Here is an 18482-nt window from a genome sequence, read left to right on the forward strand (position 1 = left end):
TATTGCCCGGATCTTTGGTCGACAATTTCGCCAGGTTTTAAGGATAAAAATTCCACGTGTGTCTTTGTTTTAGCTTTTTCTGGCAATGTTTTGACCCATCAAAACCATAAAAATCAACAGAAAATGGTTAAAATAAAATTAGGAAAATGTTTTCAAACTAATCAAATTTATATAACCTTATCTATTTTTGATTGAAATCAAATCGCTCGGCCCCCATAATTCGTTGTAAATTAGCGACGACGAATAGGAAACCGATTTGCAAGCATTGGCATCAAACCGGTGTATTTTTTAATATATTTTTCCAACCTTAGTTAGACTCATAGAGTTTGAACATTATTTATTTCTAAGTAATTTTGTTGGTTTTTTTGACCTCATTGAATTTAAGAACTTGATGCGCTGCAAAAAACCTATGTACATTTTGCTCCCATATGTTTTTTCGATGTCTTTTGGGTCTCCAAGCTTCAGTGTAAAAATTGAGATGATTTGGTTGATTCCTGAGTTAACGCAACGCGTTTGAATTTTGTATGGAAATTTGAATACAAGAAGAAATTTTTGCACATTAAATCATCCACAAAATTTAAATCTGCTTGGAATGAAGTTGGTCTTTGATTTTTGGTTTTGACTATTCTTAAGCTTTATTTTTTGCAAACTTAAAAAGCAGCTAAGAATTTCATGAAAGAAGTTATAACCATTTCAAAATAGAAAATCTGAATCCATTGAAAAGTATTTCAAAATTGCAGATTTTGCTGGCTTAAGCTGTTAAAGATTGCATGAATTGTTTTTGCAAAGATTATATAAATCAATTAATTCTCTGGCAATGCAAAGCACTTTTTTGATATTTTTTATTACCATCCTGCGGTTACATTGGCTGTGTGGTGGCGGCCTATAGAATACTACCACTGGGATACTGGTCCACGTCGTAAAAGGCGACTTATCCAGTACTTCCCATATGCGTTAGTCATTCTTCAAATGCGACTTTCACATTGGGAGGGGGGAACCTTGGCTTGGTTCCAAGCCAAGTTTCTTCAGGGAGGATTCACCGATTGTGCTTATTGCTATTAATGCGCATGCACGAGTTGTATTCTCCTAAATTTTGTAAACACCCGCTTCTAGGTGGTTCTGTGCCTGCGGGCCCCAAAGTGGGGGTAGGAGGGTGTATAATAATCCTATCTTAAGCAGAACGTTGTTAAGGTCTGCACTATAGCCAGGCACTGGTGCAAAGGGCCGTATTTTTCCTGGCAACTCGTGGGATTCAGATTATACACACGATTTTAAAATTTTCATCCTGTATGGGATACCCCGCTTCATGCGTCGATATGAAGGTGCAGAGGTTCTTGTGTGTGATGGAAATATGTGTGGAATTCTTTGATAGAAATGCTTTCTATTAAGATTGCACAGATAAATCTGCAGCACAAAAGAACCGCTACACTGAACTTATGTCGTTTAATCCTTAATGGAACTGCATCAATCGCCTTGGTCCAAGAACCCTATTTCCGAAATGGAACTTTCTACTTAGGGAATTTGCTCAAACCAAACTTTACTGTGTTCAGTGTAATTGGAATGACTAATGCCCGAATAATGCCTCGTGCATGTATATTGATAAACAATTCTTTAAATGCAACACTTATACCCAATCTAACAACAAGAGATATTTGCGTCGTTCAGGTTTCGCTGCCTGATAGAAAATACGTCTACTGTTCAGCATACTCACCATATGAACAATCATCCCCTACGGATGATTTAAAATTGTCATTTCATTCTGGGAATCACAAAATATACCTCTTGTAATTGGCTGTGAAGCCAATGCCCATCATTTTGTATGGGGTAGCTCAGATATCAATCTGAGAGGCTTAAATTTAATGGAATATTTAAGCAGCACTGATTTAGAAATTCTTAATGTAGGGAATAAACCAACTTTTGTTAGGTGTGACAGAGAAGAGGTGATTGACATCACGCTTTGTTCTAGAACAATTTCTCAGGAAATTTCAAATTGGCATGTGCCTAACGAAGAATCGATTTATGACCACAGGTTTATCTATTTTGAACACTCAGTTGAGTTTTTACAAACAATTACATTCAGAAACCCAAGAACAACTAATTGGGACCTATATTTGGAGCATATTGCTATTAAATTTCATGGATTTACACCTGAAATTACTACTCCTTCTGAGTTGGATGAAGTGGTTGCAAAAACCACCGAAATTATTTTAAATTCTTATGAAGAAGCGTGTCCCGTACGAACGTTGAAATTCAACAAAAACAGTACACCATGGTGGAACTCAAATCTCAGTAAATTACGAAAAAACTGCAGACGCTCTTGGAACCGAAGGCGCACGGAAGGTTTTGATGCCTTCAAGTTGGCTCGCAGAGCTTACCGGAAAGCAACAAGAGCTGCCGAACGCTCAAGTTGGCAGAACTACTGCACAAACATTTCAAGCTTGCACGAAGCAAGTAGGTTAAATAAAGTCTTAGCCAAATCAAAAGATTATCAGGTTTCATACCTTAAAACACCTAGTGGTGATTATACATCAAACGACGAAGAAACATTGAGTTGTCTATTCAATACTCACTTTCCAGGATGTGTTGATCAAGATTCATCGATAGAGCCTGAGTTCTTTTCTGGAAGTCTAGATTCCTTGCATTTTGCTCGGAAAATAGTTACTACAGAATCGATCAAATGGGCAATCGATGGTTTTGCTCAATACAAATCTCCTGGAAGTGACGGTTTATTTCCAGTTTTGCTTCAAAAAGGTTTCGATCATTTCAAACACATATTAAGAAAAATAATGATAAGCAGTTTTGCTCATGGATATATTCCTAAACTTTGGCGGCAGGTAGCCGTGAAATTCATCCCTAAAGGGGGACGATCGTCCTATTAGTCTAAGTTCATTTCTATTAAAAGCACTTGAACGTTTAATTGATCATCATATCAGGCAAGAATGCCTTGTCCAACATCCGCTTGATGCGACACAACATGCATACCAAACAGGAAAATCAACATTAACTCTTCTGCACAACGTAGTACATAATATTGAAAATACTTTTTCACAGAAAGAATCATGTCTAGGAGCATTTCTAGACATAGAAGGAGCATTTGATAATGTATCGTTTACATCAATAATGGATGCGGCACTACTTCATGGAGTGCCTAGTGTTATAACTAACTGGATTAGCGCAATGCTAAGTAACAGGAATCTTCATTCGTCTCTAAGACAGGCTTCAATTACAAAAGTTAGCACACGTGGTTGCCCACAGGGAGGTGTACTATCACCTCTTTTGTGGAACCTAGTTGCAGACGGTTTGTTGAGAAAACTCAATGACCGTGGAATACCAACCTATGGATTCGCAGATGATTATCTTCTGCTGGTAAGAGGTTTGTGCATAAGCACATTATTTGATATAATGCAGCAAGCTCTGCGCTCTGTTGAACGATGGTGTTCTCATGTAGAACTTTCAGTTAATCCTCTAAAAACTAATATTGTTTTATTTACTAAAAAACGTATCACCCGCGGGGTGCGCCCTCTGCTGTTTTATGGTTCCGAAATCACCGTGTCTAATCAAGTTAAATATTTGGGTGTCATTCTTGACTCCAAATTAAACTGGTCTGATCACATCGAATTCAGAATCAGCCTTCGGACAATGCCGCCGTGCAATCGGAAAAAGCTGGGGACTCAAACCCAAACATATTCACTGGATTTACTCCACAATAGTAAGACCAATTCTGGCCTATGGGTGTCTAGTGTGGTGGCAGAAAGGAGAAGTTTCAACAGTTCGGACTAAACTAAATCACCTTCAAAGAATGTGTCTTTTGGGGATGTCCGGATCGTTCACTACAACTCCTACTGCAGCACTAGAGGCTCTGTTTTCTATCAAACCTCTACACTTGTTCCTAAAACAGGAAGCCTTCTCATGTGCTTTTCGCCTACAGGCAGTTGGTCTCTGGCTGTCAGGAAATATCGAAAGATCATCGACTCATACAAATGTGTGGCCTGAATTAGTTAGATTAAACAAGTTTAATCTAGCGCCAAACGATTTAACACTCTCGAGTAGTTTTCCCTACATGGGGTTTAAAGTCAAATTTCCTTCTCCTCAAGAATGGTTATCAGGTTTCGTAGAGGACCAAATGTCCTCTCATATTGTATTCTATACTGACGGTTCATTATCAAACGGCCGTGCAGGTGCAGGAATTTACTGTCACGAGTTGAACATAGAACATGCTCAACCTCTAGGAAAATATTGTACAGTCTTTCAGGCTGAGCTATATGCTATTATGTATGGAGTGCAAATTGCACTTCAAAAGAAGATTATGTTCAGAACAATTTACTTCTGTTCAGATAGCCAAGCAGCTATCAAATCACTCAGTGCTTCCAGTTCTAGATCAAAACTGGTAATCGCATGCCGGAAAGCAATCGAAGAACTTGCTGAAGGCAATGGATTAAACCTTCTATGGGTACCCGGACATAAGGGAATTTTTGGAAACGAATGCGCCGACGAACTCGCTAGAGCTGGGTCGGAAAAGGAATTTTACGGACCAGAGCCGGCTGTCCCAATATCGCCATGTTGGTTCAGAAACCAAATTCAAACTTGGTCCTCTAACCAGCATGTACGATACTGGGAAGAGTTGGACACTTGTCGTCAAACTAAATTATTTTTAGAAAAACCATCTCCAATCATATCGAGTTACTTATTAACTTTAAATAAATCTCATTGCAGCATCTTGATCAGAGCACTCTCCGGTCATTGTAAACTCAACTATCACATGCACAACATTCAGCGTGCTGAATCTCCAGTATGTGGTAGTTGTGAATCAGATGTGGAAGATCCCTTCCATCTTATATGTAACTGTCCCCCATTTGCCAGACTACGTTTTCGTACTCTGGGATCTCACGCTTTAAGCGAATCTGAGTTTAAGAAATTAAACTTAAAAACATTCTATCATTCCTTACCGAATGTAGAAAAGAGCTTTAATGCTAATAATCCCTAGTGGAAAGGCTTTATGCCATCTTAAATAGATTGAATTTATTTCTTCCTTTTATAGGTTTTTCAGGTTTCTCAGGTAAATGATGAAATATTGGATAAAAAAAAAGGCTAGGCACAATTTTCCCGTATGTTTGGATAATGTGCCGCTATAAGCCTACCCCCATTCTGATACCTGATACCTGATACCTGGTCTTTGATTTTTGGTTTTGACTATTTCTAAGCTTTATTTTTTGCAAACTTAAAAAGCAGCTAAGAATTTCATGAAAGAAGTTATAACCATTTCAAAATAGAAAATCTGAATCCATTGAAAAGTATTTCAAAATTGCAGATTTTGCTGGCTTAAGCTGTTAAAGATTGCATGAATTGTTTTTGCAAAGATTATATAAATCAATTAATTCTCTGGCAATGCAAAGCACTTTTTTGATATTTTTTATTACCATCCTGCGGTTGCACATTGAAAGCTGTAAGCATACAAAAACGCAAAAATTAAAATGAATAATTTTTAAAAAAAAATGTATAACATCGAATAACTTTTCTGGAGTACAAGTTAGGGATGTGCTTTGTTCACATGAATAGTGCTGTAAGAATCAAGGAATATTTTTCATATATCTAGCGTAACATTTAAAAAGGGCGAAACTGCCAAATGTAAACAAATCGAGTTAACGATCATTCCGGATGCACGCGGTTGCACTTTACCTATTAAACGCGGTTTCATTTTAAAATTACTTAAAACTTTCAAAAAATTGATAAAATTCAATTGGGCAAAACTTCCTGTTGATGCATTTTCGTTGGAACGTGAGTTACGCCTATTCAAAATGGAGTGAATTTTTCTATTCGTGTAGGGCCAATAGGCGTAACTGAGTTGACCGTGTGTGACAAAACGGCTTAATTAGTTTTTGCGTGTAGGACGAATAGGCGAAACTTCAAAACCAAAACAAAAACGGCCGATCAATTGGGCGAAACTTGCAAGCGTAACTGGAATCGAAAACAATAAAAGGGCGAAACTCGAAAATCTTTGAAATTAAGCGAAAAAAGTTAAAGTTCTTGATAACCATCGAACAATAAGGGAATATAATGCATATTTTTTAATGTTGTTAAACAAAAAGTGGTCGATTTTTTAAATAGGATTTGAAAAGGTGTTCCGAATTTTCAAACGCATTTTTCTCGTTTCGAGCAAACTGCTAGTTTCGCCCTTTTGAAATGTTACGCTAGATATAGTTAAATTGTTTTTGTAACTTTCAGTACATCTCTGGCGATTTTTGAAAGAAAATATTTGTTTTCCCATACAAATTTCCAAACAATTATTAAATTAAAACTCGTTGCGCTAGTTCAGGACTGAATTGATCGCTTACAAAATTTTATTGCTATTTTTGGCAACAAAAATACCCAGCAAACATTTATGAAGGTATAACGCAGGAACAACAGAATTATTCAAACTAATATACCAGAGGAAAAGATTGTATTAAACTTACCAAAATAGCATATAGCTACAAAAGTGGAGGCGATATATCTACAATGACAAGATTCCAACGATTCGATTTTCCCACAAAAAGCAATATAAAAGAAAAAAAATATTCCCGACCGAGACTTGAACTCCAGTCCTCCGAGTTCGCTGCCCGATATCCTACCACGATGCCAACTCATCAGTTGGTATGATACACGCTATAGCTCTATAGGTGAGATTTTCTTTTTACGAACCGGTCAAAGGAAGAGACAGGAGAGAGTGTCAATTGAAGAACCGCCCATTTATCGTAAATCAGTTCACTCAAATCGTTAATGTCGAATTAGCATATTCTCAACTTTTTGGAGACATATTTACGAATTGACTAAACTGCTATCCGATTCAACTATTTTTGAGCAAAGCATGTCGTAAATGAATGATGGAAATTCACTCAATACCAACTTGTTTACGACGGTTATCGAAAATGTGTTACTAATCGATTTGGATTATCATTTCTATTACGATTTAATGTTAGCTGGGTAACCAAAAAAAGTTATGGGAGATGAAAAATTTTGAGAATTTGAAATTTCCATACAAAGCCTGCAGCGGTCTAATGTACATATTAGCAGGTACTATCGGCTTCTGAGAAATTTTTGGGACAAAACACTAGCGCCAAAATAATATTGACGAATAAGACTTTAACCATTAATTAGAAAATTTTAACAGCATGCTTTGGATTTTTTGTTTACACCACAACCGATGAAAGCTCCGTGTCGTGATTCGTTTCTTCGTGTGGGAGTGATTCGACTTTCGATTAGATTTGGCAGATCAGCGCATTCCCTTCTGGCAGATCATTGATTAGATCTGAAGCAGCTATTCATGTATCTGACGGCCGAGTCCCAGACGGAACAGAAGGAGCTCAATCAGGTGGTCCTGTGGGACAAAATCATCCTGCGAGGCGAAAACGCTCTGCTGGACTTCAAGAACATGATCACCAGGTACTACTTCTGGGACGATGCAATGGTTCAGGTGAAATTTGAACTTTAAATAAAAAAATTGGTTTATGATCGGAAAATTTAATTTTGTTTTTCAGGAACCACCAGAACGTGACGACGACCCTTTCCTGGAACATCGTTCCAAATGCAGGACTGCTTCCGAATGTATTTGCTCACGGACATCATTCTTTCAAGTTCTCGGAAACCTACATGCCGTCGCCGGCCGGTGCCCTGCCGGGTGAAGCGATGCTTGATCGGAAACGCCGTACGGAACCACATAACTTAACAATCATCATTTGTCAACTAAAGTTGGCTATTCGGAATGATGCCATGATGCGGAGCTGACTAGTGCCTGGCGGGCTAAACCGGGACAACGAGCAAAGTCGACCCAATAAAAAAATCCAACATCAGCTGCAGCAGCCGTGACCGGTCGAGATTGGGGCTACTTCTGAGGAGCCGCCCCGACGAAGGAGGGATACGTTTCATGGCGAAACTCCGATAAACAAAAAATTGAAAATTTAGTTTAAATAAAAATGACTTCTTCGAATCTTACATTTTTGTTTTGCAAAATTGCTCCAGAAAAATGCCTTTTGAAACCACCACAAATTTCATATACTGGCAAACATGTCTGCAACAATTGGGTCAATTCGATCAAGTCTAATAATTATGAATTCTGCGGTCTATGCTATGACCAATGACTGCTTTAAAAACATGACAATAATTCAAAATTAGTTAGTTTCGCTCTGATGGTCGCTTGTCTGACCGTATTACTTTTTGAATTTGAGATTCTATGAATATCGGCCTTAAACTAAACAGATCCTAGGGATTTTTAAACAAACTCCATAAAATTCACAGTTCCAAAACCAACATGATTCGGGAATTCGATACGGTGTCACCTTCTATATATTCACACCTTGGTTGTTTGGTTTTTGGTGTTTGCAAGCTTGAATACAAGTTGAAAGCTTGAAGACTTTTTCGCTGGTGGCAGCACCGTAAACAAAGAGTTGATGTCCCAGACTACTTGTTCGAAAAACTATTCAGCCGGGTATCTTGATAGAATAGAATATCTTTGATATTAGATAAGCATTGCTTATAACGCAGGGTTTTTAATAAACAAAAAAACTGATGGCTTTTTAGCAGTACCGTGCAAAATTCTATAAAAATTGTAGTGCGCACACAGAAATCTCCAACTTTACACATTTCTAACGTTATATAAAATTTTATATTTTTAATATATAGTTAATTTTTATCTATTATCAAACGACGTTGAGCGATTTTCAAATATTTTATTTGAAACATGAGAAACAACAATTATATGAAAATTTAACTTTTTGAATAACTTCAATATCTCACATACGACTTTGCTCTGCCTTAAGGTACTGAGAGATCCTTGAAAACTAAAACAAAAACTTCTCCAGCCTCGAGTTCTATAAAATTTTCACGATGCATGGGACAACAATGCAAAGAATATCCGTAGAAGGACAAAATGAAATGAAAATTTTGATGAATGGTTCATACATATTTTGAAATTAGAATCATGAGTTTTCTGGTTTGGATTTCAATTTAAATTTGGATAAAAACTTGAAGTTGGTAAATATGTAAATTTTTGTTTGCGAAGATTTGTTCAAAATTCCATTTAATCCACCTCGCTTGCATTTTGATTCCTTGCATAAATGCTTTAAGAAACGACACAAGTTTTTTTTTTATTTTTATAAAATAAAATCTTTGGAATTTCCAGCAAAAGTTGTTTTATCGTGTTTGACATATTGCGTGTTTGAATAAAAAAAAACGAAAAGTCGAATTTTGGTTGAAATACTGTACGCCAACTCCCAAAGAATTTGAACTCAAAAACTTGCATTTGGCTGCCTTTTTTGCAACTTTAGACAACAACAAATTTTTAAAACGAAAAAGCATAAATTTCCAAAAAAAAATTTTTTTTGCTAATTAAAAACTTGAATGGAATAGATGAACCAATCTAATGCGCATTTCACGCATCAACATGGCGTTGTTTTGTTTTGATATCCTTCGCCTTTTTTTCTGTATTGGTGATAGATGTTTTAACATCTATATGTCATTCGCGACCTACATCAACGATGCAGTTGACGAGCAGTCATTTAAAAACTAATCCGATACAACTGTGATCGATGTTTACTCCAACCACCACACAAAGTAGTTCGCGTTTTTAAACGATCCGAAAATCCACCATCGGGTAAAACAAAATTGCTCTCCCAGCGTCGGAAAGGGGTGGAAGTGTCTAGTTTGGTGCCAGACTGTCCGTTAAAGTGAATTTCGAAAGAGTGTTTTCAGTCCACTCTAGTGTTATCGAACAAGCTCGACCTCACGAACATCGGCTCAGGAAACAACTGACTTGTCAACCGAGCTATATCACAAACCCTAATGGTTTTCCATTAATTTTCATTTATTCTTGGAAAAATAGATCGTATGGTTAATATTCTACACAGTGAAAGTAATTTCCCTTTCAACTTTGTCTTGTACAGTAAAAAACGTGATTTTTCTTCATTCATTCAATTTTTTGAAAACACCACTAATTTAGCTGACTGAATTACCACTGATCAGGAGGTACATTTAAAAAAACGTGAACATTTCTCAGAAAGACTTTTTATGGCAAAAAGTGGTATGGTAGGATTTATAAAGATTAACAGTTCATTGTGTGCTTACTAGAAACTTTATCAAATGATAGCGAAATGAATTATTTACAATTTTCGGCAATTTAGGTCTAAAATAGGGTTAAGGTCCAAACTAGGAGCACTCACCCTACTTTAGATCAATAGAAATCTGGAATACTCCGTTGAAAATCACACGGTAAATTTTTATAACAGTGAAATTGATTGAAGCTGAGATTATCAAGGGGGAAGTCTTACAAGATCGGTGCGACTGTCCTGAACCAATTTTATTTTCTACTTCTACTTTTGAAATTTAAAAACGACCTAATCAAAAACTTGAAATGTCTGATTTCAAAAGGGTGCAAGTGATATTTTTGGGATCAGAAGAGTGCAAGTGATTTTATTTGCACAAAAATTAGTTAGCTTTTTAACAACAAATTACAATGAAAGTATGATTGTTTTTATTTGAGAATTATCCTTTAAACCTTACAGCATTGGGTTTTCGAGTTTTTTTTACCGATTGTATTTTTTGAATTCTCCCCAACCTTGCATAAAAGTTTTTTCTGAGTTCTTCTTGTTGGGTTATTATATTTTTAGTTCCATGAACGCAATAAAAAGTTCTTCATAGTTTTTGAAATCTAAATTCAAAATCAAACATTAGTTTGAAATCCGTGTTCTAAAACTTAACTGAAATATTCAAATCCCAAATCAGCTTAACCCTGAAGATGTTTTTTTATTAGGGATTCAGAAAGTGAATATCTTAATTTTGATCCGGAATACAGATAAAATATCATAAATGATAGATATTTTATCTGTATTGTATCTGTATTGTTCAGTAAAAACAAAAGAAGAAGCAATTCAAATTACATCCAAGAGAAAAAAAATGATTACAAATTAACATGATAAAAACAAAAATTCAGAAAACAAAGGTCCATATGGACTGTGTTTTTCAGTACATATCTCCTTTTAAGGTCGTTTTCAATTTAGGGTAATCAAGAAATTCGATATTGTACACTATGTAGGTTTGAGTGAATATATGCTGATCTGCTACGCAATTTGCGTGTTGTGTGGTTTTCTAATCAAAGTTTGAATGACAAAAATTTTTATTAAAAATCTAAAAACCAGAAATTTTCATTAGTCAAATATTTTAATATACTTTTGTCATTTTCTTTCCCAGACGAACTCGTGGCGAACGAATTCGGGCAATTATATTTGAAAAGCTGCTAACATTGGCGAATATTAAAAATATCATCCCAAAATTTTCCTGTCCAAAACCAGAAATCCAATAAACATAAAAAAAAATCTTCAAATATTGTTTTCAAATTTTTTTTCAAAATTAAAATATTCGAGCAAAGTCAGGGTAACCAAGCTTTTTGAAAAATTAAGACTCTTTTGGAATTCCATCTCCTAGAAGATATGTCATCATCGTTCATTATTTGTGTTATGTTACTCAAAGCTCAATCTACTCAACAAATCAAGAAAAATATCAAACTCACGAAAATAGCACAAAAAGCAGAACTTACCTTCGGAGTTGCTTCGGTGGAAACCTGTTGCGATTCTCCGCCACTGGTCAAACTTGCCCCCACTGGGCTACTGCTGAAAGGACTCTTCCTCTGAGACTGCCGATAGTTGCTTCCGCTCGGGTTACTACTGGAACTACTGCTTCCGGTTCCAGCACCGGAACTTGGACCTGCCGGCGCTCCAATAGCTGGAGCTCCAAACGTCCTCGTTGCACTAATTCCAGTTCCTCCAAAAAAGTCTCCCCTGAAGGGTGGAGCTCCCCGGGAATACTGAAACCCAGAGTTTGGCTGCGGAGTTGCCGAGAAGGGCCTCGGCGATATCTCGAAAATATTTTCCGGACTTCTCGGTGTCTGTGATGTGACGATGTGAGTTTCCGGTTCCGGTTCCGTGGCGCAGCGCAAAGGTTAGTAGGTAAAAACAAAAACACAAAAAAGCAAACTTAAAACCACACAAATGGAACACGCTTAGGAAACAAAAAAAAAACAATGAGTGAAATTTAGGCTGACGCAGTGAGTTGAGCAAGTGGCTTGATTTTAATGGATCTTCGTTAACTTTCGATTGCGACATATTTGGTGACTACTAATGCATACTAGCTTTTACATACAAATTGTGTCTGTGTGTATATATGAGTCGATCGTGAAGTTACGCAGCTAAAAAGAAACAAATCGGTGACAGCAACGGCATTTTGGAATTCTCATTTGCTTACGAAATTAGGCGATGTCGATATGGTGGGGTCGAAAGTTGTTGATACCTACCTACCGAAAATACCGACAACAAATTAAAGTTTTCGACTTTGGAAATTAACTAGCTTTTCATCTCTATGCATGGCTCGTTTGATTGAATGAATATCAATTGAATTATTTTTCGGTTCAACGGTGACGAAAACGATTGCTATGAAATTCGAGTAGGACAGAAACACATAAAAATCGGGTTTTCACATTTACTTGAAGGAATTCAAAACAATCGAAATGTAATGAGAAAATCCTTGTACTTTTCTAAAATCTTTGATCTGTGATATTTGGAGTTTGGATGAACTTATTAATTTTTTCTGTGATTTAGTCAAACTTCCTCTTCTTTTTTTCTTTTTACTTGAACAGCTTCAGCCCTTCAGATCAGCCGTTCGGGGATAAGGGCCAATAACTAAGACTTTAACCAGTTCTTAGCAAATATAAAATCCTCCTTATGTCAGGGGAGGGGATAATAGAAGATAATCCAAATTTTCAATGACTTGGAACAAATTTACGAAATCTCTCATGCAATAAACTTGTATACGATCTATTTTGCACGAAATCGAAAGTTGTGTTATTTTGGATCGAAAAAATTAAGAAAATCTGGGATACAACGGGTGATACAATTTCCATGTTCTTTAGTTTGACTTTCGTTCTTTCAACTGTTTGATTTGAGTCACGGTGTGATTAAAGAAGATGTTTAAAAGGAAAAAAAAACAGTTACTTTATTTCTTCAGAATTGGAAAATATAGCTTTTTCTGAGTCATTTTCAGGCAAAATTTAAATATTGGGTCATACACTTCAAGTTTTTAGAGAATTGTTGTCCATATTTTTTTTTCATCTGTAAAATTGCAATGAAATAGCAATGTGTGTCTTCAAAATTTTTAATTTTTATGTTATTAATAAAATTGTTCTTATTTTGGAACTTGAAAAAAATCATATCGCATGGAAAGATAAGTGATTTGGCTTTTCTGAAAACCTTTATTTTTATGATATTTTTTAAACATATGATTTGAAATATCCTTGTTGTAATAGGTGTTGTCCAAATTGAAGATGAAGTTATATTCATATGTAGAGATGTAGCGAATATTAGGCCGGCCGAATGCCGTCCAAAAACCGTTAGGCCGAATAATTGTCGAATTTTTCAAATTATTTGAGAAACTTTAAAAAATATCCAAAAGTTATGTTGAAAAAATTAAACACAATCATCAAAAACTTATGTTTTCAGTAAAACATCTACACAGTAAATTTTAACCTCGATTTCCAGCCAAAAAAAATGTTGGGAACCAGGAATTCAATTTTCGCTGGAAATCAGCAAAAATTCTTCGTCTTGCTGATTTTTCCAGCACTTGATCTACGTTGCTGAAAAACCAGCAATCGGTCTGTAAAACTCGAATTTGTTTTTGTTATTGCTAGTTATTTTTCGTTGCGTGCAAAAAGTGTAAGTTTGTTTTTCGATTCTGCAACGGTCACCAAATTTAATTTCCTTCCATATTCCAGCGATCAACCGAAGGTAAAATTTTTTAAAGCGATAAGTATTTCGTTTAAGAAACTGATAATTTTTATTTTCTAATTTCAGATGATGCCCAAGACTTGGCGAAAAGCGGCCGACCCACTGGCAGATATTATTTTATTTTGTTAATAAATTGAAATAAATGTCGCTCAAGAAAAATGAACAACCAATTTATTTTTATAAATATGAGCACCATGAGGGTATTGTATTGAAATTATAAATGTAATTTAAAAACCAAAAATTTACGATTGTTTTTTGAAAAAAAAAAGATTTCCAGCAATACCAGCAAGATACCTGGTTTCCAGCAATTGAGATTACTGGATTTCAACCAATTTAGTTTGGTGGAAATTTCCCTGCAAAACCAGCGGTAAAAATCAGCAAAATTTTGCTGGTTTTCAGCAAAATAAAATGTACTGTGTAAGGTACATACTAGACTGAGTCGATTTGGGGTCATTTTTGAATTTTTCAAGCCCTAGGGTCTTGAAAGTTTCAAATTGGTCCAAAACTCATCCATGATTTTTTGCAGAATTTTTGAGTAATATTTACATGAATAATTTTGAACTTTTAGGTTTGTATGGGAAAATTGAATATTTTGTACTGAAAAATCAACATCATTTTTGTTTCTTCTGTGGAGCAGAGACAGCTGATGGTTTTTGTGCCAATTTAAAAATTTCCTAAAGGAAATTTTCCGCTGAACACCTTGTTGAAGATCTTAACTTCGTATCTTATAAGGCAAAAAAGTTATTAGCTGTTAAACAGGAGTATCTCTTTTCGCATTGATAAACAATAAATTTAATTGACATCACTGTTGGAGCCTCGCGAAGTACTGTATGAAAAGTAGTCATGCAATACCGCGCTAGGCACCCAGCAGTGATGTCAATTGAATTTATTGATTATTTATGCGAAAAGAGATACCCTTCTTAAACAGCTAATAACTTTTTTGCCTAATAAAGCTTAGTTCTTTTAGAAATGGGACACTTTCATTTGCTAATAGCTCGTTAACTAGTTATTGGATATTAAAAATTTGAACAGCATTTTGTTGCCTGTAAAAAGTACTATTCGACCTATTTTTTTCAAAATTTAAAATTTACGCGTTTTTGAGATATGTACGATGCTTGAGAAAAAGAAAAAAAAAATTTTGCACAGATTCCTTTAAAATTCGTCATTATCAAATTGATAGCTGAAAAAACCGTTGATTATTCAAAGAATTACTGAGTTTATGTGGTGGATAAGTATGCAAACACTGTCAATAATGTCCACAAAGTTCAAATCAAGCATTGGAGTGAAGCAGATGATCGGCAACAACGGTTAAGGATCATCAAGGAATGCAAGTCTCATACCAGCATTTTTAATTTTCAATAAACAAAAAGCTAAGGGTAGATCGCTGAAATGTCCAAAACAATTTTCTCCGATAAGCTGAAAGTGTTGCCTAGTGATGACTCATTGAAATCCAACCTCAAACAGCCATTTTTTGATAGTTCCAAAGCTCTTAAGCTGTAAAACCGGTACCGAAAAAAAAAACGTTCAAAAATGTGATAAAAAATAACCAAATTTGTTCATTTCGAAACAACTGTATCCACTAAAATGCTTCCAGTTTCCAGTTTCCAGAGAAGTATTGGACCAAAAAGTATCAGAAATTGAAGAAGGAAGGTGAAGCCACCTAAAAAATAGATTTTACAAAGTATAAGTTGGAGAAACTGATCAATACCATGACAGAAAAAAGTGTGCGCCGGCCAATGGGAGACACCAAGAATAAAGTAGAAATTTCTTTTACAAAAAACGGTAAATATTTTTTTTCAAATTTTTACATGAAATATCATAACATTGCCTACTTTTCCTTCATAGAAAGTATTTCGTTCAAACGAATGGTTTTTGAGATACAGGCATTTGTAACTGTCCCATTTCTAAAAGAACTAAGCTTTAAGATACGAAAAAACGGTCTTCAACAAAGTTGTTCAGCGAAAAATTTTCATTAGAAATTTATAAATTGGCATAACCATCAGCTGGCTCGGTTCCACATAAGAAACAAAAATGTTGTTGATTTTTCAGTACAAAATATTCAATTTTCCCATACAAACCTATAAGTTCAAGTTTACTCATGTAAACGTTACTCAAAAATTCTGCAAAAAATCATGGATGAGTTTTGGTCCAATATGAAGCTTTCAAGACCCCAGGGTTTGAGAAATTCAAAAATTGCCCCAAATCGACTCAGTCTTGTACATATATCAGTGTGTCTTTCACTGTAGATAGCTTTATACTTTGAATTTCGTTTATTCTACATTTTCATGATATTTCCAGGCTTGCTCAGAAACCCGATAAAGATTTCGAGATAAGTCAAATCTGGCCGGGAACCCCTGATATGGTTTAAACTTTCCGGATTATGCCCGGGTTCATTCAAATCATTTGCTAAATCAAAAAGAAAACTCAAATTTATCTTTAAAATTTTTAAACTCCTTGTTCAAAAACGATTTTCAAACAATTCAAAAGTCATTCAATAAAAAACTGAAAATTTCAAATAATTTTTTTTTCACTTTTCACTTGAATGCTTTGGCCTAGATTTTGATCAGATTTGCGCTTATTTACAAATTAAAAAACAAAATTGTTCTGAATTGCCTGACGTGTGGTAGAAAGTATGATATGTTTAAGGTTAAAGATCATCGTTCATTTCAGCAACTTTTTTGAAGATATCTTGCTCAAATTCAACTTTCATATAATTCAATTTTAAATAAGCAATTTCAAATTGCTTGACAGCTGTTCCGACGTATTTGGTCCCAGATTTCACAGGAACACATCTTCATTTGGTTTAGGACTAAAAAACAATAAAGGAAAAAGGAGGTGTTGAAGTTTTATTCTGGAAAAATTGACCGCCAAAATAAAGGTATTACTAATTAAATTTCCAAATTTTTTTGTTGTAAAATAATCATACTTCGTTTAAGAAATTTATGGGCAATATGCTGCAGCGGACGTACTTCGAATTCCCGGTCCGAAACAACAAGAGAACTCTCTATTTAAGAACATTGAGATTTTGAGCATCGATAAGAAGTTACATAAAATGGCATTTGAAATGTTAAAAACGAAGTTGAATTTTCAATTAGTTTAGTATCGTGGATTTATGTATGATGCATATTGCTTTCAATTGGGTCAATTACGCTCACAGTTGGGAAAATTAAAAAAAAAAGTACCCTAAAATAACATAAATGTGTTCATTCGAATAATCACTGTTTTAAATTAATGTGAGGCTAATGTACTTTTTCTACGCACATAATTTCTGTTTCTCCTTTTAAAACTTAAAGCGAATTACGCTTATTTGAAAAAAAAACTAAATGTTAACGATTTTGCTGAAAATAAGAGCAAATAGAAAACTTACACAAAATTTTCAATTTCCATTAAGCAATTTGAACGAAAACTGCAACGATAACTGACTCAGAAATATTTTGTTGCTATATGAATTAGGTAATTTATTATGGTTTATAATAATTTTCTTATTTTCTGCTCGTCTATAATAAAAAAAAACTCTTTATTTTGAATCATCGCCAAAATTAATTATTTGAAAAATCTAGCCTTAATGCTATTGTTCTTGAAGTTGTTTATACACCCAAGTAATTAAAAGTCACATATGTACTCAATCCTGTGCGCTAGAAGTTCTGATTTTAATGAATAGAAGTTACTCATGAAACATGAAAACCGGGTTTATTGATAATGAAAGTAACCCCGGAATGAGCAGCTGCCATTCTGAAGGTGGATAATTGATCTATAACCTTAAATTTGATGAAAAAATCCAGAATTTGATGAACATTTTTTAAAGCAATGTTGTTGAACTTTAATAAATCTGTAACACTTTCGAAAATGTTCTTCAGAAATGACTGCTTTTATATGGTGGCTTTTTGCATATTTCACTTCAATTTGAAAATCACAAAACGATTTTTTTTAATCCGCATTTATTACAATTATGGCTGATAATCTTTTCCCAAACGCTCTAAGTATGGTATTTAAACTGAATCAAACTACCCATCACCTATTGCAAAAAATATTTTTAGCATAGTAACAAATCCAGCATTTTATATTCAATTTGTTTAGTAATTTTCTTAAAATCTTGAACTTCATTAATAAAACTGTTCAAAGAAAGTTTTGAGCTTCAAACGCTTCGCCCTCTTAAAACCTTTACAGACTAAAATTATTTTCAAATTTAAAATTCTTTGTCTTAATTATGCGCGAATAAAAGGCAATTTTATACATCATTTAAAATTAAAACGATATAAAAAGATCGACAAAGGTCCGCGCCGATACAAAATGTTATCAGTGTAAAAAACTGCTTAAAATTTTTGAAAAAATGTATAATTTCACCATATATATGCTTACCAGAATAAAATTTCGGCGAGTAGGACATTTTGCTCAAAACGCTTTAAATAAGTAGGACCTTTTTCAATCTGAAGTAGGACGAAAAGTAGGACGCTTTATCTTGTGATATTTATTTAGAAAAGATTTTACACAAATTTTAACTAAGGTTAGATGATATCACAACAAATTAAGCTCACAAACATTTTTTTTTACATTTTAAAGTAATTCTGTTTTATTAAATTTAATATTTTATCGTTAGTATTTATTTTTATAAAAAAAAAAGTTACTCTTGTTCGGTAGCATACTTCTCAGAAGAGACGATTTTTTCCAGAAACTCTTCAT

General features: G+C 34.6%; 2 protein-coding genes across 3 annotated transcripts in view; both read right to left on the reverse strand.

The window, feature by feature from the left end:
- LOC129756339 (location of vulva defective 1) overlaps window positions 1-18482 on the reverse strand; it is a 760372-nt gene that overhangs the window by 401484 nt on the left and 340406 nt on the right. The gene's annotated exons all lie outside the window — the stretch shown is intronic.
- The window catches only part of LOC129753710 (mucin-2-like), a 159214-nt gene that overhangs the window by 73016 nt on the left and 67716 nt on the right, over window positions 1-18482 (reverse strand). The window contains exon 4 of the mRNA XM_055749555.1: window positions 11564-11911. Coding sequence (XP_055605530.1) covers window positions 11564-11911 — 348 coding nt within the window. The remainder of the gene's footprint in view (window positions 1-11563; window positions 11912-18482) is intronic.

The sequence above is a fragment of the Uranotaenia lowii genome, chromosome 3 (genome assembly GCF_029784155.1).
Source record: "Uranotaenia lowii strain MFRU-FL chromosome 3, ASM2978415v1, whole genome shotgun sequence".
NCBI classification, from domain to species: domain Eukaryota; kingdom Metazoa; phylum Arthropoda; class Insecta; order Diptera; family Culicidae; genus Uranotaenia; species Uranotaenia lowii.